Source organism: Erythrolamprus reginae, chromosome 6 (assembly GCF_031021105.1).
Source record: "Erythrolamprus reginae isolate rEryReg1 chromosome 6, rEryReg1.hap1, whole genome shotgun sequence".
Classification (NCBI taxonomy): domain Eukaryota; kingdom Metazoa; phylum Chordata; class Lepidosauria; order Squamata; family Dipsadidae; genus Erythrolamprus; species Erythrolamprus reginae.
Genome location: NC_091955.1, coordinates 2869913 through 2893820, shown reverse-complemented (window position 1 = coordinate 2893820; position 23908 = coordinate 2869913). Strand labels below are relative to the sequence as shown.

Below are 23908 nucleotides of genomic sequence, written 5' to 3'. Positions count from 1 at the left end.
TTCTTTCCTCTATCACACAATACTAGGACGAGGGGGCCCTCCCTAAAGCTCACTGGTAGGAAAGTGAGGACAAATCAAGGGAAATATTTCTTCACCCAGAGGGTCCTTGGTTGATGGAATTCCCTTCCAGAAGAGGTCGTGACAGCTGGAGAGCTTCAAGGCAGGATGAGACAGATTCATGGATGCCAAGTGTATCATAGGTGGTTATTGAAACGGATGTCCATGTGCCGCCTCTATGTTGGTTGAGGCAGGCAAAGGTAACATTTGTCAAGAATTATGAGTCATTTATTTATTTATTTGATTTGTATGCCGCCCCTCTCCGAAGACTCGGGGCGGCTCACAACAATAATAGAAACAATATAACAGTGAAACAAATCTAATATTAGAATAAAACATATCTAAAATCCCAACAATTTAAAACCATACAACACATACATACCAAACATAAAATATAAAAGCCCTGGGGGAGGATGTCTCAGTTCCCCCATGCCTGGCGATAAAGGTGGGTCTTGAGTAATTTGCGAAAGACAAGGAGGGTGGGGGCCGTTCTAATCTCTGCGGGGAGTTGATTCCAGAGGCCCGGGGCCACCACAGAGAAGGCTCTTCCCCTTGGGCCCGCCAAATGACATTGTTTGGTCGACGGGACCCGGAGAAGGCCAACTCTGTGGGACTTTATTGGCCGCTGGGATTCGTGCGGTAGAAGGCGGTTCTGGATGTATTCTGGTCCAATGCCATGTAGGGCTTTAAAGGTCATGACCAACACTTTGAATTGTGACCGGAAACCGATCGGCGCATTTAGAGCCTGCTTTTTCCATGGAGTAGAGAAACCGTAGGCTTCAAATAAATTCAGAAAAGCTGCCTTCCAATTCTTTTATCCAAAAAAATTAGATCTGTAGACCAACAGCTGAGACGCAAGGCTTAAGACTAAGGCCTTGCTAAGCCCAAGACATAATAGTTTCCTGGAATTAATACTTCCTCCACCTATTAAACATTTACTACAGGTTCATTCAGCGCTGACCTTGCCACAGTAATTTATGGGATGTGATTAAGAGTTTGTGCCTTGCCCAATAACACAACAACCAAGACCAGGCCGCCTTTGTAGTGTTGACACAACAGGAGAAACAGAGAGAAGGAAAGAAAAAGAGAAAGAAGAAAGAAACACATTTAATTATAATGATGGTATTAAACTGATAGCTTGTTGTTTTTAGGATCAACCATTACGGAGGTTCTCAGTCATTCAGGCTGTGGTTTGTCCCAAAGGTTTCGTTTTCAAGAGGCAACTGGACTTTCTGGTTTTTTTTGTTGTTTTAAAAAAAAACAACAAGGAAGTCCAGTTGTCTCTTGAAAAAGCACCTTTGGGACATTAACAGTAAAGGAGAAGGAGCACTCAAAAATATGTCGCCAACTAAGGGGTTGCTACAAAGAAGAGGGACTCAACCTATTTTACAAAGCACCTGAAGGCAGGACCACAAACATTGCATGGAAACTAATCAAGGAGAGAGGCAACGTGGAACTAAGGAGAAACTTCCTAACGGTGAGGACAATTAACCAGTGGAACAGCTGGCCACCAGAGGTTGTGGGTACTCCATCACTGGAGGTTTGTTGTTGTTGTTAAGTAGAGATCCCGCTGTATGGAGCTTTGGTGAGACCCCATTTGGAATACTGTGTCCAGTTCTGGAGACCTCACCTACAAAAAGAGATGGATCAAACTGAACGGATCCAAAGACGGGCGACAAAAATGGTGGAGGGTCTTCAGCATAAAACTGACCAGGAAAGACTTCATGAACTCCATCTGTCTAGTCTGGAGGACAGAAGGGAAAGGGGGGGACATGATCTAAATATGATTTAAATATGTTCAAGGGTGAAATAAGGTTCAGGAGGGAAGTGTTTTTAATAGAAAAGTGAACACCAGAACAAGGGGGCACAATCTGAGGTCACTTGGGGTAAAGATCAGAAGCAACGTGAGAAAATATTATTTGACGGAAAGAGTCGTAGATACTTGGAACAAACTTCCAGCAGACGTGGTTGGTAAATCCACAGTAACTGATTTAGGATGGTCCATCATGGTCTCAACTCAATGGGGAAATAGGTGTTGATCGAGCATGTTCTCAACTGATTGGAAGATTTCAGATGGTCCACCATGATCTCAACTCAATGGGAAAAGTGTTGTAGAGGGGTAGCTTTCCTTGTGCAAGTTAGATGCTCCAATAATAATAATACTAATACTAATAATACTAATAATAATAATAATAATAATAATAATAATAATATAAAAATAAAAATAATAATTTATTAGATTTGTATGCCGCCCCTCTCCAAGGACTCAGAGCAGCTCACAACAAATAATACATGAGATACAAATCCAATATTAAAAACAATTTAAGGACCTTTATGAAAAACAATCATACAGTTCAGACAAACCATACATGAAATGGAACAGCTAGGGGTATGTAGGTTTCCCCAAGCCTGGTGACAAAGGTGGGTTTTCAGAAGTTTGCGAAAGGCAAGGAGGGTGGGGGGCAGTCCTAATCTCCGGGGGGGAGTTGATTCGAGGTGGCTGGGGCCGCCACAGAGAAGGCTCTTCTCCTGGGTCCCGCCAGACGACATTGTTTTGTTGATGGGACCCGAAGAATGCCAACTCTGTGGGACCTAATGCACCTTGATTGAGACGTTCTCCTCTCCAGTCAAACATTGAAGTTTAGAGCGTCAAGTGACTTGAATAAGTAAAGTTGGGAATGGCTCTGGAGCTCTCAGTTGTATACAAGAGACGTCTTCTCTGAGATGTTATTGCCGGCAAGAAATACAACAAGTTGGGAGGGTGAGCTCACGTCTTGAAAAGATTTAATGCATCTCCTTCTTTGGCTCTCGCTCAAACGTACCATTTCCCCTCCAACGGTTGGACAAATAATGTGACTTTTTCCTCTTTGTGGCCTTCACTTGTGTGCTCAACAGGGAGTGTCTCTGATCTGAGAACCGGATAGCATGCGTTGAACTTGGTGGAGTTATTTGTTCGGGATAAATATTTGGATATGTTTGTCTTCCACGCTTTAAGGGGAAAAAAATGAGAAGCTAGAAATCATAATTCAAAAATGACAAGAGGGGGAAAAAATATCCCGTGGAGCTTTCAGAAAGCAAGGCCAAGATTTAGGATGATTCGTCATGTTCTCAACTCAGTGGTGTTGGACACAGTAGGTTCTCTTCTCTTCTCTCTCCTCTCCTGCATTCTGTTCTGTTCGTTATATTCCATTCCATACTATACCCTATCCTACCCTATCTTGCACTTTGTTCTGTTCTATTCTATTCTTCATTCCAATATTCTATTCTATTCTATTTTATTCTATTTCCTATCCTATCCTATCTTGCATTTTGTTCTGTTTTGTTCTGTTCTATTCTATTCTACATTCCAGTATTCTATTCTATTCTATTCTATTTTATTCTATTCTATTTCCTATCCTATCCTATCTTGCATTTTGTTCTGTTTTGTTCTGTTCTATTCTATTCTATTCTTCATTCCAGAATTCTATTCTATTCTATTCTATTTCCTATCCTATCCTGCATTTTGTTCTGTTCTCTTCTATTCTCTTCTTCATTCCAGTATTCTATTCTATTCTAATCTATTCTATTCCATTCCATTCTTCATTCCAGTATTCTATTCTATTCTGTTTTATTCTATTCTCTATTCTCTACGCTATCCAATCAAATTCCTATGCTATCTAATTCCTATCCTATTCTCCAATGTAGCTAGATTTTTCTGAAAGAAGCAAAATCCATGCAATTGCTTCTTTACTTGTAGTGTAATTCATCCTAAAGTGTAATTCATCCACCCTCTAGAGGCCCAACCAAGAATACGAATTTCTTTCCAGAAAATCCCTGGAAAGCAGCAACTGACCATGAGATTTTTATACAAGTCGACCTTTCAATCTTTCAAGAGGCTCGCTCAACGGCTAATTTTACTGATCCGATGGGGCTTTCTCATTAAAAAGTATTGCTCCAGAGTTCGTAAACTTGGAGCTGTAGACTAAATTGGAGAATCAATATAATATTGGAGTAAGCCATTTCTGTCCTGTACTAAAAATAATTCCAGGTAGTCCTGGAATTTGGTCATTTAGTGACCATTCAAAGTTACAAAGGCACTGAAAAATCTGACCTTATGACCATTTTTCACAGTTACAACCTCTGTAGCACTCCATAATCATCTCATCAAAGCTCAGACACTTGGCAGTTGGTCCAAAATTGGAGCCAGGAGTTCTGTAAAGACAGTTAGAAGGAGCCCGATAATCTCCACAGGTGTTTCCAGCATCCAGATAAACAAGGTTTGCCATGCTGACCTATGGCCTGAAAAAGTAGGGTATTTCAGGCTTGACCAGATTTTGAAATTGAGGGCAGAGGCTACCTGGAAATAGAGGCCCAGGAGAAAATTTTAAAAAAAGAAACCAACCCAGGGAAGCAACTGTAGAACAGGTTCTGCAACTAGAACCGGAAGTGGAGAAGTTAGAAGTCAAGTAGAAGTCAACATTTGACCCAACACAAGAGCTGGGAAAAACAGATCCAAAATTGAACCCGATGTGCTACAGAGACGGTTACAAGGAGTCAAATATTCATTGAACGAATGTCTCGTTTAGTTATTTGGGGCTCAATCGGGCTTGTAAGTCAAAGATTATCTATCTTCTGAATATCCCGCAGAATAAGGAGTTGGCCAGAAAAAAAATTGAGTAAAAGTAAGAACGGACCTTAGGGAGAACTAGGGGTTTTGGTGCCACGATGCAAAGAAGATGTGGAGACTCTAGAAAAAGTGCAGAGAAGAGCGACAAAGATGATTAGGGGATGATTGGAGGCTAAAACATAGGAAGAATGGTTGCAGGAACTGGGCCTGGCTAGTTTAATGAAAAGAAGGACCAGGGGAGACATGATAACAGTCTTCCAGTATCTCAGGGGTTGCCACAAAGAAGAGGGAGTCAAGCTATCCTCCAAAGCACCTTAGGGCAGAACAAGAAGCAATGGGTGGAAACTAAACAATGGGTGGTCTTAAGCATCAAACGTATCAGGAAAGACTTCATGAACTCAATCTGTATAGTCGGGAGGACAGAAGGAAAAGGGGGGACATGATCGAAACATTTAAATATGTTAAAGGATTAAATAAGGTTCAGGAGGGAAGTGTTTTTAATAGGAAAGTGAACCCAAGAACAAGGGGACACAATCTGAGGTTAGTTGGGGGAAAGATCAGAAGCCACGTGAGAAAATATTATTTGACTGAAACAGGAGTAGATCCTTGGAACAAACTTCCAGCAGACGTGGTTGGTCAATCCACAGGAACTGAATTGAAACATGCCTGGGATAAACATAGATCCACCCTAAGATAAAATACAGGAAATAGTATAAGGGCATTGACCAACCACGTCTGCTGGAAGTTTGTTCCAAGCATCTACTACCCTTTCAGTCAAATAATATTTTCTTATGTTGCTTTTGATCTTTCCCCCAACTAACTTCAGATTGTGTCCCCTTGTTCTTGTGTTCACTTTCCTATTAAAAACACTTCCCTCCTGAACCTTATTTAACCCTTTAACATATTTAAATGTTTCGATCATGTCCCCCCTTTCCCTTCTGTCCTCCAGACTATACAGATGGAGTCCATGAAGTCTTTCCTGATACGTTTTATGCTTGAGACCTTCCACCATTCTTGTAGCACGTCTTTGGACCCCTTCAATTTTGTCAATCTCTTTTTGTAGGTGAGGTCTCCAGAACTGAGCACAGTATTATTCCAAATGTGGTCTCACCAGCGCTCATACAGCGGGATCACAATCTCCCTCTTCCTGCTTGTGATAGCTCTAGCTATGCAGCCAAGCATCCTACTTGCTTTTCCTACCGCCCGACCCACACTGCTCACCCATTTTTAGACTGTCAGAAATGACTACCCCTATAATAATAATAATAATAATAATAACAACAACAACAACAACAACAACATTCGAGTCGGGGCAATCAAATGGAGCTGAGTGTTTATAATAATAATAATTAATAATAATAATTTATTGGATTTGTATGCCGCCCCTCTCCGTAGACTCAGGGCGGCTAACAACAATGATAATAACAACATTGCCCTTCCCTGCCGCCAATGTGGAGTTTTGTTCGGTGGATATATTGTGCCCAGAGAGAGAAATCTCTTACTTCTACCTAGGATCGAACCCACAGCCTCCTGATGGCGAGGCGAGAGCTCCCCCTGTAGGCCACCACACCATTCTTATGTATTGGATTGTTTTTTCACTTGTTGTGAGCCGCCCCGAGTCTTCGGAGAGGGGCGGCATACAAATCCAAATAATAAATAAATAAATAAATAAATAAATTCTTGTGGTCCAGCAGACGATAATCTGGCGATAGTGACTTTGTGTCTTGTAAATAAAAATGTGGCGTTTGAATGGAGGATCAAAATACCAGCCGCGATACTGAACTGAACCCCAAGGAGTTTGTGCGTGACACAACCGAAGGGTTCACAAAAGCAATGAATTGTGGTTTTTTTATGACCCGCAATATTTATGATTTTCCCAAAGAGTTTCTGGGAGGGCTTGGTTGAGTGGACTCTACGTGATTGCTGTTATAAAAGCCGTTGTAAAAACTTTGTTTCTTCTTTTCTTTGGGCGTCACAAGAGAGAATACAGGAAATTGCCAGCAGAGCCTTAAAAACCCAGTTTGCTGAAGAAGAAAGAAAAAATAATAATAATCCAGAGATGGAATTCTTTCGGAACTTGGTGGTGAGTGAGATCTTTATATGAGAGAGATTTAAATTTTTCTCATTATTGTGTTCCAGAGGTTAAAAAAAAAAACCAGATCTGATTTAGTTCGCTTTCCCAAAGAAGCAAAGGTAAATAATTCTCCTACAGGTCAAACTCAACTCCTGGTCATTTAGGATATTAATTAATTAATTTATTATTAATTTGACTTCTATATCGTAAACTACTCAAGACTCACCTATACCGCCAGGCTAATCTTTTCCCCAGGCTCCTTATAATTTATGTTTGGTATGTATGTGTTGTTTGGTTTTAATATGATAGGGTTTTAGTTATTTCTTTTAATAATAATAATAATAATGATAATAATAATAATAATAATAATAATTTATTGGATTTGTATGCCGCCCCTCTCCGTAGAGATTTGTGCTACTATAATATTGTTTTTATCATTGTTGTGAGCCGCCCCGAGTCTTTGGAGAGGGGCGGCATACAAATCTAATAAATTATTATTATTATTATTATTACTATATCGCCCAATCTTGTAGGACTGTGTAGTTTTTTGGGCAGCACTTCTGGGAGAGGTTGGTAATTACCGTTTCCAAGGTCTTTTTATTTATTTATTTTAAAAAGTGTTTCATTCTAGTTTATAGCTTTGGGCTTTCCCTGGTGGTCTCCCATCCCTGTGCTACTCTAATCAAACCAAATTTAGCCTGGTGCTGCTGCTATCTGCTGAACAAACTCTAAAACGAGTTAATATTAAACCAATTGCACGAAGGGTAGCATTTATTATGGTTTCTCATTCATTTAATCATTTCCCTCCTGCACCGACATTCAAGATTTGGGGTTGTTCAGGGCTGCAAAAATTTCAATTTGAGGTTGAAGGAATGCATAACAGCGACGATTCTTCTTCAATGATTAATTAGCACTGGAATTAAAATAATCCTTCTGCCTTTACCCAGTATGACTACTGTAACGCTCTCTACATGGGGCTACCTTTGAAAAGTGTTCGGAAACTTCAGATTGTGCAGAATGCAGCTGCGAGAGCAATCATGGGCTTTTCCAAATATGCCCATGTCACACCAACACTCCACAGTCTGCATTGGTTGCCGATCAGTTTCCGGTCACAATTCAAAGTGTTGGTTATGACCTATAAAGCCCTTCATGGCACCGGACCAGAATATCTCCGGGACCGCCTTCTGCCACACGAATCCCAGCGACCAGTTAGGTCCCACAGAGTGGGTCTTCTCCGGGTCCCGTCAACTAAACAATGCCGCTTGGAGGGACCCAGGGGAAGAGCCTTCTCTGTGGCGACCCCGGCCCTCTGGAACCAAGTCCCCCCAGAGATTAGAATTGCCCCCACCCTCCTTGCCTTTCGTAAGCTACTTAAAACCCACCTCTGCCGCCAGGCATGGGGGAATTGAGATTCCCTTTCCCCCTAGGCCAGTGATGGCGAACCTATGACACGCGTGTCAGCACTGACACGCGTAGCCATTTTCGGTGACACGCGGCCGCCGAGAAAAGGGGAGCTTTAGGGAGTGGCCAAGATGCAAATCTCCCCGCTTTCCAATTTCCCACTGACTGCAAGCAGGTACAGCAGGGCCGCCGATAGGCCAATACTACCGGGACTGGCGTCAGGGGCCCGGCCAAACTGAAAATTGGGGGGGGGGCCACCCACCCCGGTTTTGGCCCGCCACCATGTGCCGGCCCCCTGGTGCCTGCAGCAGTCATTGTGCCGCACCGTTTGTTGTAGCCTGCGCACGCCTGCGCCAGCGCACCCCAAAACCCCGGCCGCCCCACGCACCCTTTTCCAAGGGCGCGCACGAACCAACCCCCCCCCCCGCGCCTCTAGCCCCCTCGCGCCCCTGGCTACTCGCCGCTGCCCCCTGCCCGCCCGCTCGCCCGCTTTGCCTCTCTTTCTCCTCTGCTGCAAGAGAGGCGCGGCAGGCATTCTCACAGCGGGGGCCGGCAAAGGCAATTTTCAGTGTCAGGCGCGCGGCCCGGCGCGCTCTCTCCCTATCGCCCTGCCAGCCCGCCAGGAATATTCAAAGTAAGAAAAACCTTCGCTCTTACTTTGAATGTTCTGGGCGGGCTGGCAGGGCGATGGGGAGAGCGCCCGCCGGCCCGCGCGCCCGACACTGAAAATCACTTTCGCCAGCCTCCGGAGAACGAAAGAGAGTGAGAGCGACAGAGCAAGATAGAGAGAAAATGAGAAAGAGAGAGGGGGGGAGAGAAAGAGATAGCAAGAGAGAGAGAATGAGAAAGTGAGAGAAAGAAAACGAGAGAAAGAGTGTGAAAGAGAAAGCAAGAGACAGAGAGAAAGAAAACAAGAGAGGGAAAGTGTGGACGTCGCGCTGTTTGCTTCCTCCTTTGGCGGCTCGTAACTAAGATTTTTACAAACCCCTGCCCCCCTTGATAAGCTTTTTCTTGAATCTGACCAGTTTGGGGGGTCGCCCCCCCCCCCAGGAAAGAGATGCAGCAGGAAAGCAGCGCATATGAAAAGCGTGCTGCTTTCCCGGAAAGGCAGCTTTCCTGGCCGGCACAGGGCTTTCCCGGGCAGCTGGCTTGAGCCTTGTGCCGGTCAGCAAAGCCGGCTGCCCGCCAGAGACGTGGAGAGAAAGAAGGGAAAGTGAGGGAGGGAAAGAGGAGAGGAAAGAAGGAGGGAGGGAAGGAAGGGAGAGAAAAGTGAACGAGAGGGAGAGAGAAAGAGAGGAAGAGAGGAAGGAAGGAAGAGATAAATATAAAGGGAGAGAGGGAGAAAGGGAGGGGAAGAGGGGAAGGAAGGGAAAGAGAGAGAGAAAGAGAAAAAAGTGGACGGAAGAGAGAAGGAAAGAAAGGAAGGGAGAGAGAGAGAGAAAGAGAAGATAGGAAGGAAGAGAGAGAGTGAGAGAAAGCAAGAAAGAAAGAGTGAGAGAGTGAGAGAGGAGAGAGGAAGGAAGAGAGTGAGAGTGTTTTTTTCTCAAGGTGACACACCACCCAAATTATGCTCGGTTTTTTGGCGAATTTTGACACACCGAGCTCAAAAGGTTGCCCATCACTGCCCTAGGCCTTTACAATTTTATGCATGGTATGTCTGTATGTATGTTTGGTTTTTTATATTAATGGGTTTCTAATTGTTTTTAGTATTGGATTATTATTGTACGCTGTTTTATGATTGTTGTTAGCCGCCCCGAGTCTCCGGAGAGGGGTGGCATATAAATCCATTCAATCAATCAATCAATCAATAAATAAATGACATCTACGCTTTGCCTAACACTCCTAAGCCATACACTTATGGTCCCCTTTAACCAGGATCCATGCTAACTTACACGTTCAACTGCCATTGAAACGTGTATAGCCAACCATCCATATTGTGGATTTAAAACCTAAGACACACTTACCTAATTCTAAGCGGGCAACTAATTCATTTTAATTCTTGCTTTGGCCGACCCCCTGTGCTTTTCAAAGTACAATTTGTAACTCAGTGACCTGTGAACGGCAGTAATTGAGGCTTATTTAAAGTTATGGGCAAAATGAATCAGGTTTAGTGTAATACCTAAAGCCAATAGGATATGCAAACCATGTTGAAGTTGTGTTCCTACATCAGTTTGCAATGGAGAATGGTGGTTTACACGCTGTTTCTCAGTCCGACAAGAGTTGGGCAATTTATAAATATAACAAGATTAAATTAAATTAAACCTCTCCACCATTCAATGGGTGGACTTCAATACCCAGAATCCCTCATCCAGCTGGGGGATTCTGGGAGTTGAAGTCCATCCATCTTAAAGGGGCTGAGGTTGAGAAACGATTGGTTTAGGTTTAGGGATGAATTCACAATATTCGTTGTGAATTCACTTTTTTAAAAAAATATTTTTTTTATTAATTTTTAACAAGTTTAATATACACACAACATAAAACAATGCATAGTGAAATGTGCCCACCACCCCGACACACACACACATACCCCACCACCAATCGGGGTTGTTTCTTATATAATCCACTTTGACCCAAGAGCAATATATCTATTTACATATTATAGAGTGATTCCAATTTATTTCTTATAGCTTGGTCTCGGATTCTACTCATCATATGTCGTCTTACCTTGTCCCACCGTCCCATCACTTGTCTCAATTCAGTTTCATTATCCAAATTTATCCTTTTATCCATAATTTCAAATTGAATATGGTCCACCATTTACCTATACCAATTTTGCATTGTCCATTTTGTCGCATCCTTCCAACTTCATTGTGAATTCACAATATCCGTTGTGAATTCCTCACCACATTTCAGACATAACACTCTAGAAAATGTCCAGAGATACTTTACTAGAAGAGCCCTCCACTCCTCCACTCGCAACAGAATACCCTACCCTACCCTAGACTCACAATCCTAGAAAGCTTAGAACTACGTCGCCTTAAAGACGACCTAAGCACAGCCCACAAAATCATCTGCTACAACGTCCTTCCTGTCAACGACAACTTCAGCTTCAACCATAACAACACACAAGGACATAACAGATGCAAACTTAAAGTAAACTGCTCTAAACTCGACTCTAGAGCACTTTAGGAAATACAACTTTAGTAACTGAGTAGTTGATGCATGGAACTCACGACTCTGTAATATCATCACCTAACCCCCAAAATTTTACTCTTAGACTATCCACTGTTGACCTCTCCCGATTCCTAAGAGGTCAGTAAGGGGCATAAGTCCACCAGCGTGCCTTCCGTCCCCTGTCCTAATGTTTCTCTTTTACTATGATCATGTATATAAATATTATATCTTTGTATACCACCAATAGGCATGTGACAAAACAAACAAATACATAAAATAAATAAAATATCTCTGTTTACACAAACCAAAATCAAGACCAAAACGATATCTTAGCATAATGTAGAATACGAACTGAAACGTTCAAATTGAAAGATTGATTGATACTTTATTGGCATCAATTTTTCATTTTTCAATGTTTTGAATGATCAGATAATTAGAATCGGGATAACTTTATCTGCCATTGAAAGGTATATAGCGAAACTTCATTGGAGAGGGGCGGCATATAAATTAAATTAAATTGAATTTCCTGTTGGTGCCTTTTCCTTTCTTGGATGTTATTTCTTTCCCTGAATTTCTATGCAGACTGGGATCAAAAAAGATGTAGAACACGTCTTCCAGAATAAAGACACCCCAAAACTTGGAGATATGATCCAATTCCAGATGCTCGGATTCCAGCATTGGGGTATCTACATAGGCGAGGACGAAGTTGTACATTTTGCCTGGCCACGTAAGAGAAAAAGTATTTTATGATCTATTTCCTGCGGAAATGTCCTTCTTTTTCTTCTGAAAAATCCATGGGAGACTTTAAGGTAGGTTCACCTGAGAAACCACCTGTCAAGCGTTGCAAAGAGCATCCGAGAAATAAATCAGAGCCCAAAGCTTCGCCTTCTTCAAAGTTCCAATTTATAATACTGGGGAACAGCAATTTCGTTGTCTTAAATCTGTGATTTGTTTTCAACTATCTTTTGGCTTCTGCATCCGAAAATAACCACAGTTTTTGTCTATCACGTCAACTTTTAAGCTGCAATACACCCTCAAAAGAATGCAGCTGCGAGAGCAATCATGGGCTTTCCCAAATAAGCCCATGTTACACCAACACTCCGCAGTGTGCATTGGTTGCCGATCAGTTTCCGATCACAATTCAAAGTGTTGGTTATGACCTATAAAGCCCTTCATGGCACCAGACCAGGGTATCTACGAGACCGCCTTCTGCTGCACGAATCCCAGCGACCAGTTAGGTCCCACAGAGTGGATCTTCTCTGGGTCCCGTCAACTAAAGAATGTCGCTTGGCGGGACCCAGGCCCTCTGGCACCAACTCCCCCCAAAGATTAGAATTGCCCCCACCCTCCTTGCCTTTCGTAAGCTGCTTAAAACCCACCTCTGCCACCAGGCATGGGGGAATTGAGACCCTCTTCCCCCTAGGCCTTTACAATTCTATGCATGGTATGTATGTATGTATGCTTGGGGGTTTTTATATTAATGGGCTTTTAATTATTTCTAACATCAGGCTACTATTGTACACTGCTTTATTGTTGCTGTTAGCCACCCCAAGTCTCCGGAGAGGGGCGGCATACAAATCCAATCAATCAATCCATCCATCCATCCATCCATCCATCCATACGTACAAATTGTGCATATAAAAGAAAGGAAAGTAAAAACTTACCAAATATACTGTTTACAAAGATTAATTTTATTCATACAAAGGCTATAATAGTTAATGCAATTAACTATTTAATTAGGCATGCTGGTTTCAAAACTGTAGTTAGTTTTCTTCTACCATGTACTGCATCAAGTTTTTTCTCTACACCATATATATATATATATATATACAGTAGTCCCTCACCTATCGCTGGTGTTACGTTCCAGACCTGGCCGCGATAGGTGAAATCCGCAATGGGGAATTTATCGACTGATAGTACTTATTTAAGTATTTATATTGTAATTGTTTGGTAAGTTTTCATTGTTTTAAGTGTTTATAAACCCTTCCCACACAGTATTTATTTTAGATACAGTATTTAAATACAGTATTTACAATTTTAGATTTTTTTCTTCTTTTTTGACTGCATTTTTATGTTCTGCAATGTGTGCGTTTATTCTTCGATTAGTTTGTCCTTTTTCCCTTTTCCAGCACATTAAAAAAACAGGACATGAAATTGACTTCGAAAAAACTAAATTTAATATGCATAATTACCATTCGATAAAAAAACAACTATTTGTATGAACACAATTTAACTTGCAGTAACTATTCTAGCCTTTGTATGAATAAAATTATTCTTTGTAAACAGTATATTTGGCAAGTTTTTCCTTTCCTTTCCTTTATATGCAAAATTTGAGGGTATCCTGTAGCTTAAAAAGTTGACGTGGAAATGTAAAAACACTCAAGGCACCTTCTTTCACCTATGGTGGTTATGTCCAGAGACAAGAAAATACTGGAAAAAAATAAATAATTGGTTGTGTCAAATAACAAATACAAAAATAGAATATACGCCAGAATTTTTTTTATTGGGTATTATGAGAGGTACCTATTCTAAAAATGTAAAATATTTAAGCTTGCATATTACAACAGCTGCAAGAATTGTATTTGCACGGAACTGGAAAAATCCGCAAATACCTGAAGATAATGAGATTATCAAGAAAATATATGACTGTGCAGAGACGGACAGATTGACAATGGAACTTAATAATCGAAAAGAATCGGACTATTATGAAACCTGGACAAAATGGTACCAATGGACAAAAAAAAAAGAAACTTAAAAGAAGCAATGGAATAAAACATCAAGAAATCTAAAAGTAATTAGAAGACAATGTCGATAGGAATGTATATACGATTTAGATTCATCTGTAAATATGACTATGTACTTAAAAAAAAGAGGAAAAAATTAATAAATATATATTTTAAAAAAAAGTTGACATGGTAGACAAAAACAGTGGTTATTTTTGGATCCAGAGGCCAAAAATTAGTTGAAAACAAGTCACAGATTTAAGACAACGAAATTGCTGTTCCCCTGTGTTGTTTATGAAGGCCGTCATCTCAAACTTCTCTTTTTTCTCAGCTGTTGGAGGGCTTAGGTTTAAAGTCCGAAAGGAAAAAATCCAGGATGTCCCGGGGGTCTTGAAAACGGCTGTGTGGAACAAATTTGATGAGAAATATCCTCCTCTGGATCCCGCTTACGTGGTGAAAAGAGCTCGGAGTATGGAGAACAAGGTCCTCAAATATAACCTCGCTAGCGCCAACTGCGAGCACTTTGCCACCTTGATGAGGTACGACAAGGCGCTGTCCGATCAGGTAAGATCCACAAGTTCTCTGATCATTTTTTCCCATAGTTTGGACTTCTTTCTCTCCCTGCTACCCCAGAAAACACAAGAGTTTGCAGGCTTTCTTGGGGGGTTTTGGCTTCTAATTTCAATTACCGTATTTTTCAGAGTATAAGACGCACCTTAGCTTTTGGGAAGGAAAATAGGGAAAAGAATCTGCTTACTGGGTATTCATCTAGCCAGTGTCCTTAGCCAGCACATTATTTTATCCTCTGGTTAGGGCTTTAAAAAAACTTTATTTGGAGAGAGTAACAATGAAAGAGCTTGCAAGCCAGTAAGAGCTAGGAACATCGCTAGCACCTGGAAAGGAACATTAGGAGTAAATAGAGCCATGGAAAAAACCCTGCAAAGACTTAGGGCTTGGAAAATATTATTCAAAGAGAGTAACAATGAAAGAACTTGCAAGGCAGTAAGAGTTGGGAACATTGTTAGCACCTGGTTAGGGCTGGAAAGAAACTTTTTTGGAGCATGTTAGAGCAATGAAAAAACCTCTGTAAAGACTTAGGGCTTGGAAAACATTCTTTGAAGAGAGTAACAATGAAAGAGCTTGCAAGCCAGTAAGAGCTGGGAACATTGTTAGCGCCTGGTTAGGGCTGCAAAGAAACCTCTGGACCGCCTGCTACCGCACGAATCCCAGCGACCGATAAGGTCCCACAGAGTTGGCCTTCTCCGGGTCCCGTCGACTAAACAATGTCGTTTGGCGGGCCCCAGGGGAAGAGCCTTCTCTGTGGCGGCCCCGGCCCTCTGGAACCAACTCCCCCCAGAGATTAGAACTGCCCCCACCCTCCCTGTCTTTCGTAAACTACTCAAGACTCACTTATGCCGCCAGGCATGGGGGAGTTAAGATATTCCTTCCCCCTAGGTTATTACAAGTTATGCATGGTATGTTTGTGTGTGTGTATGTTTGGTTTTATAATAAGGGTTTTTAGTTGTTTTATTAATTGGATTGTTACATGCTGTTTTTATCATTGTTGTTAGCCCCGAGTCTATGGAGAGGGGTGGCATACAAATCCAAGAAAAAGAAAAAGAAAAGAACTTATTTGGAGCATGTTAGAGCAATGAAAAAACCTCTGTAAAGACTTAGGGCTTGGAAAACATTCTTCGAAGACAGTAACAATGAAAGAACCTGCAAAGTAAGAGCTAGAAAGATCGTTAGCACATAGTTAGGGCTGGGGGGGAAAAGCTTGCAAAAAAGCTGCATTCAGAGTACAGTATAAGATGCACCTGTATTTTCAGTCTCTTTTAGGGAGGAAAATATATATTCCAAAAATACTGTAAATGTTTACAACTACTGTAAATGTTTTGACTGAACATGGTTGTTTCTGATAAATTTCTCTTTTTTTCTCTTTTCTTTTCAAGGCAGAAAGGTTTACCTTTACCGTAGATCGGGATTTCGAGCAGACGATCAGAAGATACCTAGCTGAGGTCAACTGTGGTTATGGTCAACGCTTCCAGAGAAAAACTCCTTGAGCCTCACTTCAATCCGGATCAAATCTTGCTTACGGGACGAAATAAAAGCAAGAGTTTTTCCAAATCTGAGTCGCTCAAATGTATATCTTGTATGGGTGGACAAAAATTAGGAGGGGAATTTGGGAACTGTGCAAAAGGCAGCCACGCGAGTGGTCATGGGCCTCCCTAGACATGCCCGTGTCTCTCCAACACTCCGTGGTCTGCATTGGTGTCCAATTGGTTTCCGGGCTCAATTCAAAGTGTTGCTTATGACCTATAAAGCCCTACATGGCATCAGACCAGATTATCTCCAAGATCGCCTTCTGCCGCACGAATCCCAGTGGCCGGTTAGGTCAGCATTCTCCAGGTCCCATCAACTAGACAATGTCATTTGGCGGGGCCTAGGGGAAGAGCCTTCTCTGTGGGGGCCCCCGTCCGTCTGGAATCAGCTCCCCCCGGAGATTCGTACTGCCCCCACCCTCCTCGCCTTCTGTAAGAGTCTTAAGCCTAATTTATGTCGTCAGGCTTGGGGCGATTAGATCTCAGCCCCTGGCCAGCTGTAATAAATGCAACTGAAAAAATGTGATTAGTCAATGCAACACCAAACCTTTATTCGCATAAACCCAATACTACAAAAGACAGTGCTTCTAACAGTAGCTGGTTTGTTTCAAATTTCAGCTTCCGTTGTCTTGTGTCACTGAATTTAGCCACTTCTTATATGCTGGTGTGGCAAAGGCAAGGCACCACCGGTTTCTCCAAGACCTTTTTCACTCCAGGGCCAACGCAGACCGTCCCACTAATCACCATACTCAATCCTTACCTTTTTACAGTTATATTCTCATGTTTTACTACTCAATTTTAGCATGTTATACTGCATTTTCACTTATTATTTATTCAGATTCCCTCTATTTTAGCCAATTTTATTGTATTTTAACCAGTCACAGTTTTATGACGACCGAGGTGGTCCTTTTTCCTCGCTTTGATATGGTCGATTGACTAATCAAATAAAGTTGATGTTGATATTGATACGGAACCTCTGGATAACGTACAGGTATCTTCAGTGAGAAAATAAATATCCAAACAAACATCTCCAGTCCTTGCAAATTTACTATGAAATGTCGTTGTGAGCACGGAGACGCACGGATATCTTTGCAGGAGACCAAGGGTTCCAGATCGCTATAAAGTCGATCAAAGTATCAAAAATCTAATAAATTGAATTGAATCCTAGGAACGTTCACAGGCTGGTGTAGTGCCACAGAAATACATGGCTTAGGGTTGCATTTCCGGGGATAAATGCCCCGGAGTCGTGTTCCGATGCTCGTTTCTCTTCCACTCCGCACCAAAAGCCACATCTGTGGAGCCACGGCCGAGGGCCACAGTTATTCCGGGAGGGGCTGGCTCCGAGTGCCACCACTCCGAGTCTTTAACTGGGACTGGGCGATGTCAGCTAAGGCACTTTGTATTTTCTCCAAGAGCAGGTCTCCCCGATAGACGACTTCTTCGAGGCGGGCGGCCGCCTCGTGGTTCTCTTCCTCCAAACGATACAAGTTGGCGGCCTAGGGGGTTCAAAAGCGGACGGGACAAAACATTTGGGTGAATGCTTTTGAAACTGCACTGGGTGAGGGTTTTTCCCCCCTTCCCTGGGGTCGTGGCTGATGCCAAACCTGAAACCCAGCTGGGCATATTTCTGAGAGGAGCTCCTCCCTCTGGGCCTAGCCAGGTCTCAGTCACACATACCTGGTCGGCTTCCTTCTCCAGGACCAAATCCCAGATAAGGGATTTATTTACAACCCATCTGGCATTGAGCAGTAGCAGCAGCCTGAGCCCAGGGCCCGGATTACGCTCGTCACCAGCACCCCAGGTTGAGCTCATGGGGCTGGAACAAGGGACTGCTTTCAGACAGCGGGCTCTCGTTCCCTGAGAACGGCCTACCCCATGATTAATTATAAATATTTATTTATTTATTTATTTATTGGATTTGTATGCCGCCTCTCTCCGTTATCTACTGATATCTACAATAATACATATTGCTTCCAAGCACGCATCACTGAGTTCTGTAATAGCTTGTGTGTGTATACTCAAAATGTAAAACAATATATTCATTGAGGAAGCTCCTGCTATACATTTCTGTGCTTGTTCTTAGATTTAATGATGCAATTGGACAGAAGGGGGGGTGGCAGGAAATGGTTATTCCCTTTCCTATTTTTCCTGCATGTAAGGTTTTGGTGATGTAATACTTTGTAACATCTCATTTACGTCATTCAGAATTGAGAGAAAATGTTTGTCCTTTAGCTTTTTAAAAGATTCTGAATAGAATAGAATAATAGAAAATATGGAATTAAAGAATAGAATGAAACAGAAATAGAAAATATGGAATGGAATGGAATAGAAGAATGGAATGGAATAGAATAGAATAGAGAATAGAATAGAATACAGTGTTCCCTTGATTTTTGCGGGTTCGAACTTCGCGAAAAGTCTGTACCACGGTTTTTCAAAAATATTAATTAAAAAAATATTTCACAGGTTTTTTCCCTATACTGTACCATGGTTTTTCCTACCCAACGACTTCATATGTCATCGCCAAACTTTCGTCTGCCTCGAATAAATATTTTTTTTAATAAACTTTAATAAATAAACATGGTGAATAATAATCTAAATGGTTGCTAAGGGAATGGGAAATTGCAATTTAAAGTTTAAAGTCTTAAGGGAAGGGATACTGTTCATAGCCATAAATAGTGTATTTACTTCCACATCTCTACTTCGCGGAAATTACTTTCGTGGGCGGTCTTGGAATGCATCCCCCGTGGAAATCGAGGGAACACTGTATAGAATAATTAATAGAACAGAATAATTAGAATAGAATAGAAATAATAGAAGGGAGAATAGAAAATACAGAATAGAATAAAATAAAATTCTTTATTGGCCAAGTGTGATTGGACACACAAGGAATTTGTCTTTGGTGCAGATGCTCTCAGTGTCCATAAAAGAGAAGATATGTTCGTTAAGGATCACTTAATGACTGTCATAGGGGTTAAATAAGCAACAAGGAAACAATCAATATTAATTTTATTCCATAAGCTTCTGTATTAGTAATTTTGCTTGAAATCTTTGCACCTTCATATGATTCAGAAAAACGAGACAAAATGTATTTTAGTACGTCCTATAAGGTTTCTGAAGCTCTTGAATTAATCATTTTTGTTTTTAAACTCAACTCATCTAATTGATGCTAATTGTGGATCGTACCTGCTGATTAGCTTGGGAGTTCATTTGTACTTTTTTTGCTTAATGCTACAATCTTTGAGTTTCATTAGTTTAACGTTCGCAGAAAGGTGGAATGGAAGTGTTTTCAGTTAATAAATGTTGCAATAAATTCATGAGTTTACTTCCAGATATGTAAAGCAACGACAGGTTAGCTAAATATCAGGATTGGAGCAATTTTGCAAGATATTGCAATCCAAAAACCCAAAACTGTTCTTCAGAGAGCTGAGATGCTGGCAAAAACTTTGCTTCCTGTTTAACTTTTCCTTAACAGTAACTAGATAAATGTTTTCACTGTTCTAAATTTTGGAAGCAAAGAGTTATTAAAATCTAAATTTAATATAATAGAAAGTTGCAATATAAATGCGCACTTGGACACTTCATCTAATCTAGTGACATTTAGTGCATATCTATGATTATTTGCAAAGTGGTACCCAGTGAGTACAATAATGACATTACCAAAAGTGAAATTTTATCAAACGTGATACTATTTTACACCATTTATGTTGAATATTCCATGTTTGCTTTTAGTATAACAATAGACAGTGTATGAATGGGGAATTCTCACCTGTAATGTAGCTGTGGACTCTTCACTTGGCAAGGAATCTATCAAAACGTCAATATCTTTAGCTGTTCTTGCAATTAATGCAGCAAAGAGTTGGGCATATTCTATTTAAAAAACCCCAATAAAAATTAATTTGCATCATTCTTCAGGAATCAAAACCATGTTGTTCAGTAAACTTTTTGAATAAATGAGCTTCTAACATTACATATTACACAATTTAGGAGGCATTTACTGTGTGTTTTTCCCCTGGGATGGGATAAAGTATTTGGAATGTAGAAAGAATTTCACATCCCTGAATAATTTAAAGAAAAAATACGGGTTGAGAACCACTGGGATAAGTAAATCACTATGGCAGTAGTAGGTTCTAAAACCCTTTACTATTGGTTCATGCAACCTTGGAGCACGGCAACCATCATACATATGAATCAGTGGCCGAGCATCTGAATTTTAATCAAATGACCACAGGCTTCCTGCAACAGTCATAAGTGTGAAAAACAGTCATAAGTCACTTTTTTCAATGCCATTATAACTTTGAACTGCTGTAAATCAGGGGATTACCCATATATATATATATATATACAGAAGGGACCGCCTTCTGCTGCATGAATCCCAGCGACCAGTTAGGTCCCACAGAGTGGGTCTTCTCCGGGTCCCGTCAACTAAACAATGTCACTTGGCGAGACCCAGGGGAAGAGCCTTCTCTGTGGTGGCCCCGGCCCTCTGGAACCAACTCCCCCCAGAGATTAGAATTGCCCCCACCCTCCTTGCCTTTCGTAAGCTTAAAACCCACCTCTGCTGCCAGGCATGGGGGAATTGAGATACTCTTTCCCCCTAGGCCTTTACAATTTACGCATGGTATGTTTGTATGTATGTTTGGTTTTATAATAAGGTTTTTTTTAGTTGTTTTAATATTGGATTGTTACATGCTGTTTTTTATCACTGTTGTTAGCCGCCCCGAGTCTACGGAGAGGGGCGGCATACAAATCCAATTAATAATAATAATAATAATAATAATAATAATAATAATAATAATAATGTTCAACTTGCCTTCGGTGGGATTAGCTGGCTGATCTTTGTTCATGGCGGTCTGTATGTTGCTGAAGGATGCAGGCGAAGCACATTGCTGCAACACCCCAATGGCATTGCAGAACTGATCTGCAAGCTACAAAACAAACGTTAAACATAGCAAATAAAGGAGAATATTCGTAGCTCAGGGTTGACATTGAGGGACCCTGGCGCTTTTTGGAACTTGCTTGTTTTCTTGGAAAGGTTTCATGACCCAAAGTAGGTAACATTATCAGTGCTAGAGGAAGAGGAAGATTGTGGGTTCCTTGGTCTTCCCTTAAGAGCCAGGGTGGCATAGTGGTTAGAGTGCAACACTGCAGGCTACTTCAGCTAACTGCTAGCTGTAGTTCAGCAGTTGAAATGTCACCACCGGTTTAAGGTTGACTCAGCCTTCCCTCCTTCCGAGTGGGTATGGCTAGCTGATGAGGCCAAAATAAGGCCAAAATAGATCTATCCTAGTCTCCCTTAATTTTCAAATTCAGCAAAAAACATGTGACATTATATATATATACATATAGTTAATATAACATTATATATAACATAAATTAGAGATCCCTGCTTGAGCAAAGGGTTCGACTGGATGACCTCTAAGGTCCCTTCTCACTGTTATTCAATGGGGCAGCTTTTCCTTCAGAAGTTTGTGGAGGGTGGGTTTTTTTTTTATTATTATTTTTAAAAAGAGATTGGACGACCATTTGTCTGAATCTCGGGTCTTCCTGCCCTCGCATGGAGGTTGGACTATATGACCTCCAGGGTCCCCCTCCCCTTCTAGCTCACTTATTCCGTGAGGATAGAAATAACCTCTCCATTCAGAAGCGGGGGAAAAGGAGTTAAATAAACATTAAATAATGTTAAAGTTAAATAAATGGGGCCTTTATTTACAGTCCCAAAGAATAAAAGACTGAGGAGAGCCCCTCCCAGAATCCCCCAACTCCCCATATAGGCCAAAGGCAAAGGATTTTGGGAGTTGTAGTCCACACCGCTAAAGGCCCAGCCCGAAGCAAGGCCGGGGCTCGCCTTTAAGCCCCCGACGGGGTTCCCACTCACCGAATTCACCGCGTCCTGCAGCTGCGTTAGGCGGTCCGCCATTTCCCCCCAAAGCGTCGAGGAGATACTAGCCAATGGAAGCGTCTTTTATTGAAGCGGAAGCGGGCGGCGAACGCTGCTAAGCAACGGGTCGTCGTTTCCTCTCTGCGCGGCTCGTTTCCGGGATAAATATTGCCGCCGTCCGGCCACTCTTGCTCGAATCTCTATGGTTAGGAGACTAGTGCTCCACCGGCGGACGGGAGGAGGTACTGCTGTTCTTTATAAGATAATACAGTACAGTACTGAATATAAAGTAATTTTCATTTACAGTACTGTACTGTATTTCTAAAAAAAATCCCAAAATATGTATTCCTGGGATTTTTCTTTTTGAGCAAATAGGGGGGACATTCTGCATTTTGTTTATTTATTTAATTAATTTATATAACATAAGCATATAAATTAAAGTGAGCTATTAAAGTAAGTTATAGTGGTAAGTAAGCTCTTTACTTACTTACCACTATAAATTATAAATTTATAATTGTAATTATACAATTATAAATATAATTTATAATAAATTTATATAAAGCTAAACCTCCAGACCATTTTAATTATTTGTCATTTAGATTTATCAAGGCTGTTCCAATCTGCTGATTGTCTGGGCAGCAGCACAATATTTTTATTTTTGTTTAAAGAGGATTTATTATTATCAAGCTTAATTTATTTCTAGCCCTGGTAAACCTGGATGACACAACTTTTGAGCCTGGTTAAATCTGATGTTTAATTTGGATGGGAAAAAACTGTTTCACCTGCAGAATTTTGGATGTAGAAAACTGGAAATTCTGCAAACATTCCTCATGGGAAAAATAATTATCCATGGCAAACTTTGCATAATTATTTGCCAGTAATCACCCTCTGGTTGTGTGAGATTTATTTGGGGAAAGCAGCATATTGACTCAGACTGGAAAATAAAATCTTACTTAGTTCAATGGAAAATATTTCTGGTTGAGTCAACAGAAACAGGTGTTATAACCACAAGCCATGATTTAGCACAGATTCTTGCAAGATTATCTAAATGAATGTTGCATTCCAGGAAGTGAAGCACACCCATCTTAAAGTTGCAAGACACAAACTTCAGCCCCAATCTGATCTATTCAAACCTTTGAAAACAAAGAAGATTCCTTGCTCAGAGTTGAAAATGGAAATAAATGACATTTGTGAAGTTAGAATGAGAGACATTTTGTATAGTCAGGAGGACAGAAGGAAAAGGGGGGACATGATCGAAACATTTAAATATGTCAAAGGGTTAAATAAGGTTCAGGAGGGAAGTGTTTTTAATAGGAAAGTGAACCCAAGAACAAGGGGGCACAATCTGAGGTTAGTTGGAGGAAAGATCAGAAGCAAATATTATTTGACGGAAAGAGTAGTAGATGCTTGGAACAAACTTCCAGCAGACGTGGTTGGTCAATCCACAGTAACTGAATTGAAACATGCCTGGGATAAACATAGATCCATCCTAAGATAAAATATAAAGGCAGACTAGATGGACCAGGAGGTCTTTTTCTGCTGTCAATCTTCTATGTTTCTATTTTCACAAAAATCTTTAGACCGATTCAGAATGTCAGATCAAGTTTTTGTTCTGATTTATTTTTCTTTTTTCAAATTGGATGCTGAATTTCTGGGTGTGAAAAGCAAAGGAATCTCCTCTTTTTAGCTGGGATCGCTCTGAAACCAAATGGCTGCATTTATAAAATGGCTTAAATTCGTTTAAAGGTTTTTCTTCTTCATGGCTGCAGATATATAGCATTGAGTTCAAAAATACCTAATCCACAATCCCAGGACTAGATTTTGTGGTGGTGTCATTGGGACTTTTCGGTTAGAGAACTTCTTCAAATTCAGACTACGAGCCAAACACTTCCCATTGCTTCTGTACTTAAAATTGAACTTGGAAACCTGGTGGATCCGAAATATCACCTTTTT

The 23908-nt window shown here is 41.1% G+C and overlaps 2 protein-coding genes across 2 annotated transcripts; one reads left to right on the top strand and one right to left on the bottom strand.

The window, feature by feature from the left end:
• Window positions 1–1338: 1338 nt before the first annotated feature.
• On the top strand, window positions 1339–16598 carry LOC139169212 (phospholipase A and acyltransferase 4-like). Its single transcript, XM_070755079.1, has 5 exons — window positions 1339–1534; window positions 6643–6746; window positions 11835–11979; window positions 14307–14539; window positions 15928–16598. Exons 1-5 carry the CDS (start codon window positions 1480–1482, stop codon window positions 16036–16038), a joined length of 648 nt encoding a protein of 215 aa, XP_070611180.1. The 5' UTR covers window positions 1339–1479; the 3' UTR covers window positions 16039–16598.
• Window positions 16599–16603: 5 nt separating this feature from the next.
• Window positions 16604–22208, bottom strand: MED21 (mediator complex subunit 21). Its single transcript, XM_070755080.1, has 4 exons — window positions 21953–22208; window positions 20888–21002; window positions 19844–19944; window positions 16604–17573 (listed from the first exon to the last, which is right to left on the bottom strand). The coding sequence occupies exons 1-4, from the start codon at window positions 21992–21994 to the stop codon at window positions 17397–17399; spliced, it is 435 nt and encodes a 144-aa protein (XP_070611181.1). The 5' UTR covers window positions 21995–22208; the 3' UTR covers window positions 16604–17396.
• Window positions 22209–23908: the final 1700 nt, after the last annotated feature.

Coding starts and splice junctions, on each gene's coding strand:
- MED21 (XM_070755080.1), bottom strand. CDS start 21,994: ATGGCGGACCGCCTAACGCAGCTGCAGGACGCGGTGAATTCG. Junction 19,945..20,887: donor GCCAGCTAATCCCACCGAAG/GCAAGTTGAACA, acceptor TTTTTTAAATAG/AATATGCCCAACTCTTTGCT. Junction 17,574..19,843: donor AGTCCACAGCTACATTACAG/GTGAGAATTCCC, acceptor TGAACCCCCTAG/GCCGCCAACTTGTATCGTTT.
- LOC139169212 (XM_070755079.1), top strand. CDS start 1,480: ATGGAAACTAATCAAGGAGAGAGGCAACGTGGAACTAAGGAGAAACTT. Junction 6,747..11,834: donor AATTCTTTCGGAACTTGGTG/GTGAGTGAGATC, acceptor ATTTCTATGCAG/ACTGGGATCAAAAAAGATGT. Junction 11,980..14,306: donor TGTACATTTTGCCTGGCCAC/GTAAGAGAAAAA, acceptor CTTTTTTCTCAG/CTGTTGGAGGGCTTAGGTTT.